Source organism: Bacillus rossius, chromosome 5 (assembly GCF_032445375.1).
Source record: "Bacillus rossius redtenbacheri isolate Brsri chromosome 5, Brsri_v3, whole genome shotgun sequence".
Classification (NCBI taxonomy): domain Eukaryota; kingdom Metazoa; phylum Arthropoda; class Insecta; order Phasmatodea; family Bacillidae; genus Bacillus; species Bacillus rossius.
This window is the reverse complement of record NC_086333.1, coordinates 18,625,108-18,644,567: the sequence shown is the minus strand read 5'-3', so window position 1 is coordinate 18,644,567 and position 19,460 is coordinate 18,625,108. Positions and strand designations below refer to the sequence as shown.

At 31.6% G+C, this 19,460-nt stretch overlaps 2 protein-coding genes across 2 annotated transcripts in view; one reads left to right on the top strand and one right to left on the bottom strand.

Annotated features, from left to right (window-relative positions):
• The window catches only part of LOC134532219 (cubilin), a 633,189-nt gene that overhangs the window by 426,940 nt on the left and 186,789 nt on the right, over nt 1-19,460 (top strand). The window lies entirely within an intron of this gene.
• Nucleotides 7,339-14,950, bottom strand: LOC134532198 (astacin-like). Its single transcript, XM_063368618.1, has 7 exons — nt 14,888-14,950; nt 10,455-10,686; nt 9,791-9,952; nt 8,956-9,110; nt 8,680-8,830; nt 8,257-8,381; nt 7,339-7,596 (listed from the first exon to the last, which is right to left on the bottom strand). Exons 1-7 carry the CDS (start codon nt 14,948-14,950, stop codon nt 7,510-7,512), a joined length of 975 nt encoding a protein of 324 aa, XP_063224688.1. The 3' UTR covers nt 7,339-7,509.

The following is a 19,460-nucleotide window of genomic DNA, read 5'->3' as shown; positions in this document are numbered from 1 at the left end:
CTGAAACTAAATGGGTATTATGAGAGGTAGTGTTGTGTTATGTGACTGTCAAATGGTTGCCCTCCTAACAAACAAAACAAAATCATTACATTAAATATGATTTATTACAAATAATACCAATAAGTTTAGAACAATAATAAATATAATAAAATAAAAACTATAAACAGTCTATTACAATGGATTTGAAATTATACCTATTAATAGAACTAGAATTTTTTTTTTGTCCTTACACCCTATATTTTCACCCATTGGAGCCATCTTTGGTCGTATAGAAAATTGGTTCAGACAATTATTTATTTAATATTAACATATGAAAAAGACATTTAATACTGTGGCTAGTAAGGTAGTTACGTTTTTACCCCTTTCACCATCTCTGTTTACCATTCTTGCAATAATGGTGTGTCGTATCAAATTTGTTTCGTAGATGGTTTTTAGATAGTAATACAAATATTTCTATGATGTTTTAAAGAATTTTATACTGTGGCTTTTAAGAAAATATTTTTTTTTGTCCTTTGACCCCTTTATTTCAACCTCCTTCTGTAACAGTTGTTCGTATCAATAATTGTTTTAGATAATTATCTCATTATTAAAAATTACTTTAAATGGATTAGCTACTGTATGTATGATTTTTTCTCTTCAAATCCCATTTATTTTAAACCTCTTGCAGTAATGTTTGTTAGTATCAAAAATTCTGACATTTGAAAGTTTAAAATAATATTTAAAATGGTTACAATCACTTTGAACTGATTTTACATCAGGTTTACTAAGGAAGTAACGATTTCCCCACCCCCCTTAAAAACATGTTTTAACCGCTGTTCTAACGGTTAGTCGCATAAAAAATTGTTTCAGACAAAAGTGTTAAATAATAATTTGTTGTTTTTTAAATAACTTTGATTAGATTTGATAATGTATCTACTAAACAATTCATCAATTTTTTTTCAGCCTTTGCAGTAATGGTTGGTAGGTTATATCAAAATTTGTTTGTGAAAAAAGTTTTTGATAGTATTTAGAATAGTTAAAATTACTTTAAACGGATTTGATACTATGCTTACTATGTGAGCTACAAATTTTTTGACTGAAAACCATATATTTTCCACCCCTTGCTTTAACGGTTGGCCGTATTAAAAAATGTTTTTAACCAAATATTGAGGCATGACTATCATACACAATAATAAATGTAAATGATTTAAATAGATTTTGTTTTAAGTGAGTTACAGTGATTGGTCTGTTTTTTTTTTTTTTAAAACCGTCCCCAATTGGACAACCTAGGTCAGATTTTGCCTGTTAACGCACTCGACCAAGATTTTATACCTTTTTAAGCAGTTGTTTGGGAGTAATTGGTGCAAATTGCGGTGGTTTTATTATGAACATAAAAATGTACAGAAACGTTTATATAAATATTTAAATTTTTCTGTTGACTATGACTTTTGTTATATAGGAACCATTAAATTAAAATTTGCATAAATTTCCTGTAAGTTACACCGTGATAACTTCAAAAGTAGACTTTCTTAGAAATGTACTTAAAAGTATTATTTGTAAAGTTAAAGATGTAATTAGGTTTTCAAAACCACTGTTTATCAAAGAGCTATTTATTTTAATTATGACAGATATGATATAAGTTTTTTTATTAAACAAATGCATTCCCTAATCTTAAATAATCTTACACAGTCAAATAAAACAATTTATTTTACAAATATAAAAAATGTAAAATGAAAAGTACGAAAAAATAAGAATTAAAAAATATTTTAGATGGCAGCAAAAGATGAGCACACTACTTTCTACCATATTTACTTTGAACTCTTGCATTTTGAGACCAATAATCACTGTATCGCCCAATTTCACGCCCTGTAAGGCAATGTGTATCGTACTTGTATTTGGATAATAGTATCAACACTTTTACATAATGATTTTTATTACATTCAGTACCCTGATAGGTTTTATAAATATGGTTCAATTAATAGTAAATATTACTACAACAATTTTACGAATAATGTAAACATAAAAAAATAGTTGTTTCACAAAAAAATTTAACACATTTTCAAAGCTTCTAAAATCATGCAAAAAATTTTAAGATTAATTTTTAAACATTCCGTCCATCGAAAGTTTATAAGTTTGGGAAGTTTTTTAAGAAAAAATATAAGTTTTCTGGCAATTTGGTTGGCTGTATAATCCCGGATTAACGGACGTATTTAATTTTGTAAATACAACTTTAAAAATTAACTTTCTTTCAGAAGATAGTTATTTTTCATATTTAATTATAAAAAGAAGAAACAGCTTCAAAACCGATTTTTTAAAGTGTGAATGTATTCGATATTATTATATAGTTACATAAAATATTTCAGTTATCATTTACTTTAATCTAACAAAATATTCATTATTGGCAATTTAAATCGTTTTCGGGACTAACACGATAGTCGGAAAAGCACTGGAGCATTAAAAAAAATGGCAGAAAAATACCATCAAAGACAATTTAGAAAATCCCCTGAATGAAAATATCGATGAAATAAATAATTTCAGTTTCTTGAATGACAAGATCTCCGTGGTTTTGTCGTCATAAAACTTCGTTAGTTTTGATACAAATTGAATTTTATTTTAACCAACATTTAATAGTGTGAATTTGCCTATCACTAATTTTACTGCAACAACATTCGAGTATTAATCAATAATAGTATGCACGGATTTGTTTTACACGGTAGTATTGTATTAAGGCAGCAAACGTTGTATCACAATCTCTTGTAGTTGATGCTGAACTTTTTCCTTGGAATTTTCTCTTGTGGTTCTCTAATGTAGTCTGGATCTCTGCACATTAGACCGCGGCTGTGCCTGGGATCAGATATTTCAGGCAATACACATTCAATATAAACCATTTTAGCTTCTGGAGCATTTCATTTGACCAAAATTGAAAATCTCGTTCCACAGAAATAAATTCTGTATCGAAATCGCAAAATAAAACAGGAGTAGCGTACTTTGCACTACAAATGATGAGTTGTCCCTGCAGCTGATAGTAATACGAGCTGTTCTTGTATGCTACACCAAACACGTTATATTGCCTACTAAAAAATAGTGCGTTGACCTTCAAACAGGTGTAATTTTTATTCTCCCGTTTCCCATTCGTCAACAACAGAGGGCCGGCGCAGGGCGGAGTCGAGAGAAAGCACTGGTTGCAAAAAGTTCGGAAAACTGCCCAAAGGTGTCTCCACAATCCAGAGTGCTTGGCCACACGTTGTCACCGATATTACACGTCGTCTAAACTCTGGTCACTACCATTGTACCTAAGGTCCAATTACAATAAAATAAAATTAAAATAAAGTCAATCATTCAGACGACAGAATGAAAGGATTTTAAATTTTAATTGAAACGTGAATGCATAAAAACCTTGTAAATGAATATCATGTTATTTTATAACAGCTAATTTATTACAATTAAAATCGTTAAAACACTAAGTTAATGACTACCTACATATACAATAAAATTATGGTTTTAATCAAATCTCTTTGTTTTACTCTGTACCTACGAAAGTCTTACTACTAAATTCTTCATAGTTTTTGAATTATTCAGGTATTTTGAAAATTACAGAAAATTGACCATAACTTTGGTTTGAAAAATAATAAAAATATTAACTTTACACCAGAACGCTTAACATTTTCTATTACAGCTGAATCATTAACAAAAAAATTTTTCTAATATTATGCTGTTGCACCAATCCCTGATACGATTGGTAATATTCGACAACATACGACTGGTAACTATATGATACAATTATCATTTTACGATGGTATAAGATTTAAAGCGATAGGCAGGTAAAGATAATATAATTAATGGTTTGTGTTTTTCTTCTAAGTAAAGAGTCTATAATTTTTAGAAGTTCAGTAATTTCTTCAGAGGTTTTAAATATATGCAATATTACACTTTAATTTAATGAGTGTGGTCACTTTAATACTCCATGGTCAAAAATGAAATTTTCTTTTGTGTTAACGCTAGGAAGAAGACTGCACTTAATATAAAATACTTCAGGGTTTGTCTATACTGTAGTTTTGTCTTTTTGGGGGGAATCTTGACTTTATTCTCGTAGGCGTTAAGCTGTTTTGAGTGTGTCCTCAAAGATGGCCTTCCACATCGGAGGCGTTTGGCCTTTATGTTTGAAATTTTTATGTCTCGTTTGAAATGCATAACACATATTCATGAAGAACAACAATAGTTCGAAGATGATTGGTCTATATGCATTTAGTTGGCAATCTTATATTTAAAAGTGCACCGGATACAGACTTCATGGCAGTCATAATCTGAGTAGGTTATTTATCCCGCCGGGAAAATTTTCGTTTATAGAGTCGATGTTTGCAGTGGGGAAGAATAATGTTATTACTTTTTTGGGTTGACGAAGGATCTAACCATTGACTCTTATAAATAGATGAATTCATAAATTATTGATATTATTGATTATTAATTTTTGAATTTTTTCCGACATTTTTGGAAGAAAGTTACCAATTATTTTACGATGGCCAAAATGACCGACAATATATCTGACACAATTTACACTTTTGTATTTAAGAAGGTAAATATATTACAATATAACGTCACACAATTAATATGGTGGATTCTAGATGTCTGTCTTAAAGTCAGAATAACGGAAGTAATTTATGCCAGGGATGTATTGGTAGGGTCAATCGGCGGGTTAATATTGTGGAGGACGAATATGATGACTTATTTAAAAAGTACATCCGCCGGTAGCCAAACAGAAAAAGTTGAACCCGAAAACGTGTTTTTTATTTAAATATCTTTTTTATGATTATCAATGAATTTTTCCGAACATAAAATTTATATCTTACTAAGCAGACCTACCTCTTCAGATTCACACCAGGGACACTAAAATCCATTTCAAAATGAGGTAATTTTTTTATTTAATTTGTAAATTTCTTTAAAGAGTTTTAAAATAATATTTTTATAGTGGTTCCGGTTCAGGAAAATTGTAACAACTTTTAATAACAGTTTTAAAACTGACTCTATAATCCTACAAAATTTCAATGAAGCATTTTCTTATGTTTAATGAGGCGAAACAATTTATAATATGTATATTTAATTTACTGCAGGTAGCATTTAAGAAATTATAACTTATTACATACTATTCCTTATAATGTACCTATATTTTTATATATAAGAATCATATTGCATCGCTGACACTTATGAATGGTCATACAAAAATCTATTTTGGACTAAGGCAATTTGTCATTTAATTTTTCATGTGTAATCTCCTCTAAGACTATCATATAATTTAAAGGTTTAAAATATGTTCGAACGAATTTAATTGTGTGCGTAGTAAAAAAGGGTTGAGTATTGTTTTAATTTTCAAATCCCACTTTTTTAATTCCTTGTCGTAAAATATCGTCTCATCAAAAATTGTATCAGCTAAAAGCTTTTGAGTATAATCAGATTTTTACATGTAATCGTGAAGAATTCAGTTGAATACTAAATGAAAGATTTTCGATTGGTTTTGTCCTTCAATTATTATATTTCAATTCTTTGTAGTAATAGTAAGTCATCTAAATTTTTAAATGAAATAATTTGTTCATTTTTAAAAGGTTTAATATAAGTAACCACAGTTTTATATTTTACTTTGAAGGAAAGTTATGATTTTCTTATTTACATCCCTGTGTTTTTAACCTTTTAAATGATTGTATGTTTAATGAAAGTTTGTTTCAGAAAAAAGTTGTAGCTAATATTTTAAAGATTAACAGTAATTTTTACCGAATTGATAGTGTACTTAATAAATTATGGAGTGATTAGTTTCTTTCCTTGAGACTCGGTTTATTCTACCATTTGCAACATTGGTTGCTTGTGCCAAATAATGTTTCTGTCAAAGTTTTTAAGTATTTATTAGTTTTAAAAACAATTTAAGACGAATTTCTCAGTGTGCCTAGTATGAGAGTTACGAAATTTTTTTCCCTGCAATCCCTGTTTTCCCAACCCTTGCAGTAATAACTTTTTGCATGAAAATTAATTTGAAATTTTTGTTTTGGTTAAAATGTAATGGTTCACAATTAATAAAAACGGATAAATGTGGTTTGTTTTATATAATGAAATTTTTCTTATTTTGTTTTGGTAATTTATATTATATCTTGTTATTTGACGCAATTAAGCAATGGTTGGTCTAATAAAAATTTGTTTTAAACAAAAGTTTAAAATAACATTTACCAGGTTTTTTTTACAAACAATCTAAACGTATTTGTAAGTGTGCCAACAAAGGGATTTAGTAATTTTTTTTTTTGTTCTCCAAACACGGGTTTTTCCACCACTTGCAGTTATGGATAGTCGAATTAAAAAATGGTATACAAAAATGATTTTAGAATTTTTCCAATGAGATGTAATAACTACATACGGATGCGACATTTGTCAAATAAGTGAGCTTTAGTGATTTATTTCTGTTGTTAAAACCTTTTCTCGTTCTACCCCCTTGATCGGATTTTGTTCATTAATTTATTCTATGTATCAGTTTGAAATTGATGTCTGCCAAATTAAAGCAGTTATCGTTTCTATTGAAGGTTTGAATTTATAAATATACAAGCCTTTACAAAGTATAAAAAACTTTAGCGAAGACGATGGATTTTATGGTCTATAGAACATAAAATAAAATATATGTATTAAAAATTCTTCCCTGAGTCGGACAATGGTAATGGTTACTACAGAAAGAAATTTTTTGCTATTTTACAAAAAAATAAGGTTTAGTTTTGAAAAATATCCATTACAGATTACAGTACAAAAATTATCACGGCAATAGACACATGATGTATTTATTGAAAATTCTCGATATTTGACTGCGAAGTTTTAAAATCAAAAACTCATAACTCTTAAGTTCACTAAGTGGGAAGTAAAACTTATCTACAAAAATTATAAACGATACAAAAATCATTTTAAAATATACTTCAATATGGGTAAAACAAGAGAAATTTGTTTGAATTAATTACGAAGAATATCAATTTCAAAGCAAATAAATTGACAGAAACGCATAAATAATGTATACAATGAGGTAAATGGTCAGCTTTTATTTTTAATAATTCTAAATTCTGCCAATATAAGGGTTTAAGAAAGTAAGTTCTTCTAAATAAGTATAAGTTTGGAATCCGCTTCATCCAAAGGTAATATATTAAAAACACACAATGTAATTAAAAAGCTTACCGAGTGTTAGGCCATTTAAATGTGCTTTCATCCCACAGAATATTTCACACTGTAAAATGTTGCCACCTTTGTATATTAACGTTTGCTTCTCTTAATGTGTGTTTGTGGGTTTTATTTTTTTTATAACATGTTTTTTTGATTTAATTAAGGATATAAAAACCACAACAATTATGAATCTATTTCTTTATTTGCACAGTTTAAACAAGACATTTCAAAACTACTCTTACATAAATACAGCAGATAATTCAGTTTCCTTATAAGAATGCTCTACGAATCTCAGAAATTCGCGTGGTTTAAAAGCGAAAAATATTTTGCCAAGGAAATGTTTACATGGTCATCTTAAGTGCGGCAGCCATACAGAGTGTGGAGCTTGAAGATGTCTAGATCAGTCAGATTCTTTGCGGTTCCCAGTGAACTGTGGCCTTGCTGCAACAAAATAGTAAAAAATATGGTTATTAAAAACATAATATTTTCTGATTTCGCATTGGCTTCAGTTTATTTCCATTAAACTTAAGTAAACAGGAAATGATATCTTTGTTAAAGTTTATTTTTAATACAGTTATCTAACATTAACGTTTCATTAATATTCCATGCAACGACCTCTTTTAAAAAAAACAATTAAAGGAAAAAAATTCCTGAACATGGCATGTCGTAGTAATTCCTAATTATGACCCAAGTTATTCAAATAATGAAAGAAAGGTATTTAATCGGACATCAACCGGTTTTTTTATGCGAAGATGGATGTAATAATTTAATTTTTAACTAATGCAAAATTGAGTATGTTCAAATTCATCCATATAGAATTTATTAGTTTAGTTATTAAGTCGAATATATTTTATTAAAAACTCTTTACGAATTAAAAAACATGCAAATTATTTTTTGACTTTTTTGTTATTTTTTCTTACCAAATTAACTGGTGGCTAACGAAACTTTTATCTTACTAAACAACTTGAACGGAACATTCAAGACATCACTGTATCATTAAGAAACTACAAAAAATCTTTTTCTAATATCAAATTTCTACGATGTTACTCAAGTAAAAATAAAATAAAAGTAGAAAGCATAAAAAATAACGACAACAATTACCTTAGATTCAATGGTTGGCTGTCCGTTTGAAGAGAAAGCAAATCTACTGTAGTGCATAGTGCTGATATAGTCATAAGGCGTGCCGAAATCAGTTGTGTTGTAGATTTCAAAATTGTGTTCGAATCCTGTAAAAAAAAAATGGCTTTCATAACACGCTCTTAATTTTAATGAGTGAAATAAAATAAAAATAATTAATATGTAAGGTTTTAAGTGTTTACAAAGTATTTAACATCTTTAATACTGATATATAAATACAAAAGAAATTTACGTGTACGAAAACAAACACACAGTAATATAAAATGCACTTTCGTTTTAAAATGTATGCGTTATTTTAAATTTAAAGTTCTCTTCTTCAAATTCAATAAGAGTTTGCATATGCGAAACCAATGTTTTAAAGGCAAAGAAGGTAATGAATTAGTTTACCTGTCATGATATTGTCCCAGAGGATAGTGACATGGTTGTCACGTTTAGATGTGCTCTGCATGTGATAGAAACCCAAGGCGTGCAGAAGTTCATGGAGTACTGTGTCGTGGAACACGCAGCCACCATTGTACTCCAAGTTTAGAATCTGCCCCTGCACAGTACATCATACGTAGGTTAAATAGTGAAATATTTTTGTTAGTCGAATTATCGGTAATGCCAAAACTGAGACTATCCGTGTGTAATATGTGCATTATATTTGTAACTTAGCAGACGCACATTGGCAACCCTGCCGATGTAGGAGTAGCAGCCGCTGAAGTTGCCAGTGATGTACACGTAGTCCGGGTCAGTCCTCACGTAGGGCCGGAACCTGATACACGTCCGGCGGTGGTACTCGTCGATGGCTCCCAGGATCACCGCCCTCTGAGCCCTGGCTGCACACACATGTACCATCTTCATTCCGTTACCTTCTAAAGCAGCCACACTTGCTGTTTTCTTTACGCTCCTACAAGTTGATGATTTATATTGTTACGGGCCACTTTTCGGAAATCATTTTGCCAGTTATAATATATTGTATAATTGTTTTCAAATTTTAATATTTTATTGATATGAGGTTTATCAATGTTACTACAGACATATATATTCTTATTTTTATTTTATCTTTGTTACTCTTAAGTTTGATGAATAATTAATTAAGTAAATATTTATACTTTTCTGGAAAATGATTTTGTTTATGGTCTAAGAATAAAGTCATTATCTAAAAATAGTATACACTATTTGTTTACTAAAATTAATTATTACTTTAGGGTACCGAATATTTACATTATTACAACTGTTTGGACTGGTGTTTAAAGGGTTCTAATTTAATCATAATATTAGGGTTGGAAATTCACTTTATATTTTCTTCATCAGAAATTAAAATTATTTCAATTTAAATCACTGTCAAGTATTTGACATAATTTAAAGACCTAAAAATATATGTATATATGTTATTTTTTAAATGTACTTTCTTGGTGCAATGCCTGATGAATCAATATCCAACCAGCCAAAAATACACGTACAATTATTTCAAATTGACTAACTATTAAATGGCCAGACAGTTGCTGTAACTTACTAAACAAAGGATCAATGAAGTAAGGCACTTGAAGAGAATTCCACTTCCAGGACTCAAATATAATTCCGTTGGCTGGCCTCAGTCCATTGGGAAACACGATGTCACCTTCAAACTGGCCACTTCTCTCCCAGGCGTGCTGCTTTTTCTGTGCTTCTGACAAATCTGCAGGGAAAAAAAGAATACTTTCGTGATGAACTTGACCTAGTTGTGTTCTAACAGATGCTTTTAGATAACTACCGAGAAACCTTAAGTCCCAAAGATTCTGTATTTTTCCCAGCAGCAGGGGCGTAGGAACCGGGTGGGGGGGGGACAGGGGGGACGTGTCTCCCTGAACTTTTTGGGTGGAGAGGACTGTCCCCCACAACTTTCTAGACCGTCATATTTTTATTTTATAATATTATTCTGCCCAACTTTATTTGTAATTTCTTCACTCATCTAATTTTATCTTAAGGAAAGAATAATAATTTTAACATCCAATGGTTAGATACAAAATCTGCTTAAAAAGCGCTATTTTTCACTTTAAAAATAAAAATTTTCAGGTGGAGGAACCCCGGACCCCCCGTCTTATGTGTCCCCCCCAACTTTATGAACACAGCTACGCCAATGAGCACTCAAACAGTTAAAGCTCGAGCTGGCGGACAGTTGGAGGGGAGGCCGGACATACCCCCGCCCAAGAAGAGCCTCCCGGCAGTGAGCTTGCTGCTGGCGGGCGGGCCGTTGGGCGGGAAGGGTGGCACGTCCTCTGTGGCGGGCCGCGGCTGGAACTGGCCCGTCGCCGCCGCTGCGAGCATCGCGACGACCAGTGCTGAGACGAGCGCCATCTTCAACTGCTGTGTCTCGACTGACAGCCGGCATGAGCGGGCCTCCAGCTTATATACAGCCTCCTGACCAACGGCCTGACAAGATAACACCTGTGTTATACGACCTCGCACCGCGCCTAATTAGCTTAAGTAGAATTATTGCATTAATATGTATATAATACGTCGTTGGCTTTGTCACGCGTTTCTCAAGAACGTTTAGTTTTGACAAGTTGTTATCTATCGTCATAAATGTAAAAGTGCTCCGCTTGACTATCATCGTTGCAGTGCTGGATATTACTTTATGGGATTTTCTTTATCCTTGTTAAATCTTCTGTTAACGTCAGTGGGTTTTCAAGAATATTTTATTTTTTTTGCCTGTAATGAAGTGCTGGATAAAAATTACTATTCTACGGTGCTCAATGCAATAGTCCATAAATGCGGGAAAAAATTATATTGTACAATGTGAATAAAAAAATATTAAGTAACAATATTTAACTGTAAATAATAATATAATTAATTTAATAAATTGATTGCAGAAATTTATAGAGATTTTATTCAAACTTAATATAAGTAAATTATTATTTTTTACTTTTATATACTATCTAAATAATTATATAGGTCTTCATGTAATGTAACCATTATACTTGATTTCCAATTTTTTCAATTGAACTTGTAGGAAACGAAAAAGTTCAAAAAATAACTGTCAAAAATACAATTACACTAAATAAAACTATACATTTGCCTACGTTTTGTAGATTTTATTTATGAAATAATATTATTGAAACATTTAAGTTACTGAGGTAAACGCAGAATCACTTCTCCCAATAACTCGTTTACGGTATTCTATGTAAATATTTACAATTAAAAAAAAAATATTTTTAATAGTTTTATATATTTATGACCAAATTGAAGAAAAAATAACTCATAATTGTTTTATTTTTAATTTAAACACTCCTCAAGCCCGCAGCTTTGCTAGCACAATTTTACAGCTATGATTAATATTTTACCATTGTTGGAAAACTATAGAAATTTCACCAAATGTATTTGAACTAAAATTTTTTATTAATTATTTTTTCTTATCTATTTTCATTTCACTTGTTTCTTTGCTCAGCATTATAAAAATAAAATTTTCCTTTGAATTCCTTTATTAGACATTACTAAAGTATTTTAAAACATTTAAAACCAAATTTGGAATGTAGTAAACAAGTAAATTTTTCGTCTAAGGATATTGTAAACTATTAGCTATGCTTACTATTATTTAAACAATTGGAATACAGAAAAGATTTTAACTTTTTTTTCCAAGGAACACTTAATTGAAAATTCAAAAATTACAGTTGAAGTTAATGTAACGATGCCTGGAAAACAAATAAAAACAGAAGTCAATTTTTTCTACTTAAGGTGTAAGAATTCGATAGATGTTATGAAATTACATCAATATTTTTATCTTTAGTTATTTCGTCAAATGTAATTACTCGTCACCAATTTAGAGGTAAAATTCCGTAAAACGGTAAGTAAGAGAATTTATTTTCAAGTGTAAAATAAATGATAATTTATGACAGAAGTTTAGGAATAGTGGTCCGAGCGCAGATTCCAGGTTGCGGTGCCGGTAGTTCCCACCTCTATCTTTAATTCTGACTTCACGGAGGACATCAAGGATGACCTTGACCTCCACCTTCACCATCTTGGAATCGAGCGCCCAAATCCCCGAAAGTTGTTAGTTTAGTTACGGCCACCATTTGGAAAATTATTACGTCTTTGTTGCACTTTTCGTTAAGGCCATCATCTTGAAAATCCTAATTTTTATGCTACGAAATAAGTAAAAAATAAAAAATAAAATTGATGGATTAATTTACAAATAAACCTTATCAAAAATTTGGAAATTTGTCCACCATATTAAAAAAAATATGCTTTATAATTGGGAACGATTTAAAAATTTAAAAAAATTTATAAAATTTTAATAAATAAACCATGGAGTTTCGGTTCGAACCCGGTGAGGTTATTCAGTAAAAAATGGTGATGGTTCCTTTCTCTTTTGAAGCCACCAGCAGACTAACTTCCCACACCTAATATCAAAACAAACATTACATCATCCAGTATGAGGTCATGGATGCCATCTTGTTTTCGTCAGCTTAAGGCCACCATCTTTGGCTGACATATGGTTTTCTTTTGCTTGAAGATGTTGCTGCTATTCTTGCACAATGCAAAATAGTTAATTTTAAGTCAAAATCACTTATTAAAAATAGTATGGTGATAAAGCCTAAAAGTGGCTTAGATTCATAGTCTAACAGCCTCCAGTAACCGATGATGACATAATTGCACCCATCTTGGAAACTCAGAATCATCAACCTGGGAATTCGGAAAAAATTCTTAATTCATTAAAATAATTCACTTATAATAATAATATTTGATTCGATTTACTGCTGTCCGTGGTTTGATACCAGGCAGTACAGATATATTTTAAGTTATTATTTGTATATTTTACAGTCTAAGGTACGGGAAACAATACTAAAACACATCAATAGCACATGAAACATCAGGGAAGACAAGAAACAAGTTTGCACATATCAAGTGCTATTCACTCATGTGGTAAGGACCATGTATTTGATACCCACCCGCCAACTTACTATTTTATTTTTGCCTTGCATAGAAAAATAAATCACAATACAAGTGATGTTAAAAAATATTTTCACAAGACTGGTCAAATTAATTAAATTCAAGATCGTTAGCTATAAAGTTTTAAAAAAATTTGACGATGCTGGACAAAGTTTAGTGAGGCCCATTTATCATCGCGTTAAAGACTTTGACCTCGCGCGCGGGGAGAGATTCGCAAGATTGCAGAAGCATCAGGTAGCCTTCCAGTGCCTCGCTCGAGGTACGCAGTTCAAGGCTTCCTTGCCATCACAACAATACGTAAAAACATTGTGAAAATCACAACCCAGTACAAGAACCGTACTAGTTTAATTGACTTAAAAGTTAGCAAAATGGAACTTGAGTAGAAAACGAGCCTACAAAAGTAACATTTGCAGCCTTGAAAATTTTTTAGTGTATTTATGAGAATCGATCCCAGGACATAAACAAAAAAAATATTGTGACAGATAATAAGAAACAACAAACGTTAATATAGGTCAAACACTCCGAACAAAGAGTTATTTTTAGTCGTTAAACAGCGAACATTTTGAACAGGTCATGTTAAATGTCAAGTGTATAGACCAGATGTCTCCGAACCATGAGACCAATCATGACATGACTACAGTCTTGACTACTCACATTTTACGAAACGACATACATTCAACAAAATAAAAGTACACACTATGATCACACATTTGAGAAAACACTCAAAGGATATGCATTGTATACACTGGACATACACTGAACACACACTCGAGAAACATTCGAAAAAAGGATACATGCACTCACTGGACACACACTGGATACACATTCCACTAGAAGGACACGCACTGCACACACACTGGATACACAGTACACACTGGACACACACTTAACACACATTACACATACTGGACACACACATAACTTAACTTACACATACTGGACACACACGCAGTACACACAATACACGCAATGAACGCACAGTACATAGAGTACTACGTAAGCTGAAAACAGTATACACACTCGACACACAGTATACACAGTACACACAGGACATGGAATGAACAAAACTACACACACAATGAACACACAGTACAAATACAATAAACACACAGTACACACACCGACCCACAGCACACACATCGGACACTCAATGAATACACAGTAAACACACAGGACATACATTTAACACACAATACACACAGGACATGCAATGAACACACAATACACACAACACATGCAATGGACATGTAATTTAGACACTGAACATGCAGTATCGAGAAACCAGGATTATTTAGAATGAATAGTTCGTGAAACATAAACAATCATTTTTAAAATCTTAAAAATAATTAATTTTTTTTATACAAATGCAATTAAAACAAGTAATTATAGTATGTAGCCATCTAACCTCAGTTATTTGAGAGTAAAGGCTACTTTTGTGATGTGCGAATAATTTTCTCCACAAAGCCAAGCATATAGTGGTCTTAACCTGTCAAACTTTATGTTAGGATCTTCCCATGATGCGTAATTAAACTCTGGTGCTGCCATCTTCCTTGCATGTTTATTTAAAATAGTTTTATATCACTATCCTCTCAGTGATCATCATAACCTTTATCAGAATTCATTCATTTGTTACGACGTTTCTATTATTTTGGTCTCAGGTCTTCATCACTGTCTTCCATCTTGCCTGCCTTCGGTGCTTCAGCGCAGACTTATAACGCGTCACCAGCTTCAGAGTCACTGTCGCCATCTCCATTGAAGTTAGCGTCTTTAACTGAATTACTGTAAGAACTCGAAATCGTTTATCTAGAAGCTTCGTTATTGTCTTATATCTTCATGTTTTAAGTGTCCATTATTTCAATGTATGGAGGTTCTTCTTGATATGGGCTTGAATGTATACTCACTTTTCACTTTGATGATACTTACATTCGTTTCATTCTTCCTTAAAATGTGAGCATACTTCAATTTGATTTATTTGTTGCAAACGGGAGAGCTATGAACGTTACACTTAAGATAAGTAAAATTATTTACAGGTTAGTGTATTTTTTTTATCGTTTACCTCTATCCCGTAAGTGGGCTTCGTTTTTAATGTTCTGCCGCATCTTTTTAAGCTTTCAATTCGTGTTAACAACCTGCTACACAAATTACAGCATATCAGTTTGCGTAGTGGGTTTTTAACACAATCATTCTTCTCGTGACGTCTAGCATTCCTTCTCAGGTCCAAATCTTTGCTGCAGTATCTACAGCGGCGTCCTTCCGATTCAGCTGCACACATCAAACCAGGATCTATGTTAGCTTCTGTGACTAATGATAGATGCAATTTGAGATTTTTTTTTTAAATATTTACCTACTTGAATAGGACTTTGATAATCCATCAGCGAGAGTTAATTTTCAATTTTGATAGACTAGTTCACAAATATTACTGCTTATCAACAAAAGATGTCGCCACATATTGCGTGGAATTAATATTATTTGTGTTTCATATAGGATGCGTATCACATAAAAAAATTAATTCGCTAGACAACAAGGAGAATGAAATTCGTCTTGCATGATTGTGGCTCACAGCTGTCTCATGGCATGTTATTTGACTGATAAATGGATGTTTCTTTTTTATATTTGACCTGATAATTTTTTTTTACTGCTGATTTAGTAACAGTTATTCACTAGTTAAATGTAACTCTGAATAAAATTGTATGTCTCATTAAGTAAATAATTTTTCATGCCAAGATTGCTTTCTCAGAAACAACCAGAAGCACTCGCAGAATATCACCAGAAGTCTTGACAGGAATAATAAAGATCATACGAAGAATACCGCAAAAATATTGGCTGGTTTAGTCAGGAGCACACGGAAAAAACTAATACACGTTTTCCTGAACACCAGAAAGTTACAGAAAAAAAAAAACTAAATTTATAAAAATTAAAAATAATAAAAAAAGGTTAAAAATTAAAAAATTAATGAAAAATTACAAAAACAGCTTTTGCCAGCATGTGAACATCTATTTTGTTGAGCAAGGATAGAGTTCTATTACAAGCCCGAAATTTTTCGAGTTGTTTATCGAATAGTTCAGTCCATATTATGTCATCTATGGAGTCTGGTTGCATTTATTTTGAGAACAATAGAAAAATGTGAGCATGCAGTAAATCCCTTTTCTGCCATTTAATTATATAAACAAAGGCCTTAGTTGGACCAAAAACTTGTTTTTTTGTTAGTTGGTCTATTTTCATCTATTTATCTATTATTTTTGAGTTTCAAATGGGAAAGTCTTGAAATCAAATCATGTCTATCTTGCGATTTTTGATATGGAAATAGCTCAATTTTAATTTCTTGCCATTCTGGATTACAGGTGAAGAAGATAAAATAATTTCATCTCCCAAAGTTTCTAACATATGTCATGGCATCTTGGCTCTTTTCATTCATATATCGTGGATATACTGTAAATGGAGAAGGCAATACAACATACTGACCTACTTGTATTAGAAACATTAATATTTCGATCATTTACAACAGCGTCTCGTAGATGTATTTATTCATAAGCTCTAAAATTTTTATCCCTTTTTATAAATTAAAGCTGTTCATATATCGTTTTTAATTAAATAATCCTCTGAAATAATGTAAACAGTTTATATGATTTGTTTTTACTACAAGCCTGAAAGCATAAAATTGCATACATGATACTGTTCCAGGTCGTGTAGCACAGTTTTGTGACTGAATGTTGATGGGGAACCGAACATCTCCTCGTGGGAAGTGCAGGGGATACTGTAGTGGGTCATACAATCTATGTAACTCAGAAACTCTTTGAAGACGACCATTACTATTATTTGACACAATATATCTCGGACATTTATCTCCATCCAACAAATGAATAGCTTCATCGTATACAGTTCGGGCATTATATTAAGAACGGTGATAATTTGGACGTTTTATATTAGCGTGGATAATTAGTTTTAGATCGTGCGCTGGTCTGTTTTCCCGATAATATTGAAACTTTGAAATTAACTATTATGATCGTGACGATCTTTTTTCAAATGGTCAACATGGTCAACTCGTAGACTCAAATTTAAATTTTAACGCAAAGATAGCTTATCATCTTGGAAAACTAAATATATTTGCGAAAATTCGGGTTATACACTTTGAGCGGGAAGTAAATTTCAAATCAAGTGGTAAATTTATCTTCAATTTAGGCATTTAAAATCTAAGCGCGAATTTATTTGGCACTAAATTAAGTCATTTTAAATAAAGAGTTATATTGTCTTGTATGACCTTAAAAATGTTTTTTAGTATGAATGTATTCCTAATAATAATTATTTCAAAACTGGCGTTGATTCAGGAATTTTAGAGATTTTTACTTTACCGCTGCTGCAACATTAAACTGGTGCTTCATTTTTCCATTTAAATGCTTGGAAGTTGTTGCAAATATTATTCATTCTGCCGATGTCAGCGTCAGTTTACTCGGAATAATCTTCATTAAAGTCATAAACCAATTCCGAATTTAGTAATTTGGTTTGGCTACGTGCTATATTTACATTAGACCTCACTCATTGTTGGGTTAAACGCTGTGCACGTTCAACGCTTGACACTCGAGCACTTTTTTCGAAGTCAATACATAATTTTCAATCAAACGCTGAGAACGTTCAGCACTCAATTCCCAAGCCGGTTTTGTTCGATAATGTTACGTTGATGTCCAACCTATTAACACGCTCATCTTCTGTTTCATTTTCACGCCAAAGTCTCAGACGCTTTAATGTTGCAGACTCCCGAGAAAGCTGAAATTTTCTTTGAGGCATTTTGAACTAAACAATATAATAAAAAGATAAAAAATTAAAATATATATTTCACTTGAACAACTGTTTTCATGGAAGATGAATATTAAAGTTTGTCAATACAATCAAAAGCTAAGAACTTTCAGCACTCGATATCATATTCATACGCTTATCTTCCGTTTCATTTTCACTAAAAAGTTATAAAAACTTAACATAATTACACAAAATAATCAAAACCGAAAAATAAACATCACACATTCATTTCACCTAAACTGTTTTCTTAGCAGAAGAATATTAAAGTATGTCAACACTATCTGAAAAAATTAAAGATTGCAATTTCAGCTTACTTTTGTTAAGAAAAATTTTTGTACTAATATATTTATGGAACAACGAGCATTGTTTCCCACCTCCCATTGCATCGCTTTGCGTTCTTTCGAACCTTTTTTTTTTGTTTGGCTCCTGAGGGTCTTAGCGTGATGTTAAATATCCTATAACTGCACCACACCTTACCTCTATTCATAAAATATTTGAGGTTATGAACAAAGGCAGGCGGATGCTGAAAGCTCGTGGACCAAGGCTCATGAAGTGTTTCGATGTGCAGAGGGGTTAGTTAGAGTATCAACAGGGCTGACTGGTCATGCACACTCACAATAAACTATAAGAGTATTATTCAATGATTAAATAAAAAGGACAATTTCAGATAAATAATTTATTTTTTATGTAAATTATTTTTTAAATCTCAACACCCTGACCATATTATATTATCACTAGTATTTTAAATTATTTCTTACATGATACTGATTTTATTATGTTTAAGTTTTATTTTATCTGGGGCCCCTTACAAAAACGAATAAATTTTTTTGTTTACTATTAAAACAAATTAATAATTACATGATGAATTCCTTACAAAACAAAAATTTTTGTTTGTTTATCAAAATATCTTTAGTCCATGTTACATTGTTTCGTTGCTTGTAAATTACATATTTTAAATAAGACTTTACATTGGTTCAAAAAAAAATTCTTTAAGATAGAAGAGAAGACAAAGTTTGACGAGAAGTCCGATGAGGTTAAGTCCACGAAATTTTCACATTATGTAGAGTTGATAAAAAAAAAAATGTTAGTAGTTCATGCCAAAAATAATGAAATAGTCGTCGGCTTTCCTGAATTAGGTGCGGTCACATCATTTTGCTTCCGGGCTGCCGGGGACAGGCCCCCAACACCACAGCACAAGTTGGTTCAAGTGTACCGCATGACCGGTATCGTGGATTACCGCGTGGCCGGTATCGTGGAACCGCTAATTAACATAAAATAACAAAGAATATTAACACGCCCGGTGTTACAAATATTACCCTACGTTATTGAGACATAAAACAACAAAACTTACCACTTAGTGCGGTTGTAGATGCTTAATGCATCTTGAAAACTTTAAATCACACAAGAACGAATTTTTTAAGTTACTACATCATGGCGTCAAAGTGCTGGAAAAGACCGTTTGTGGT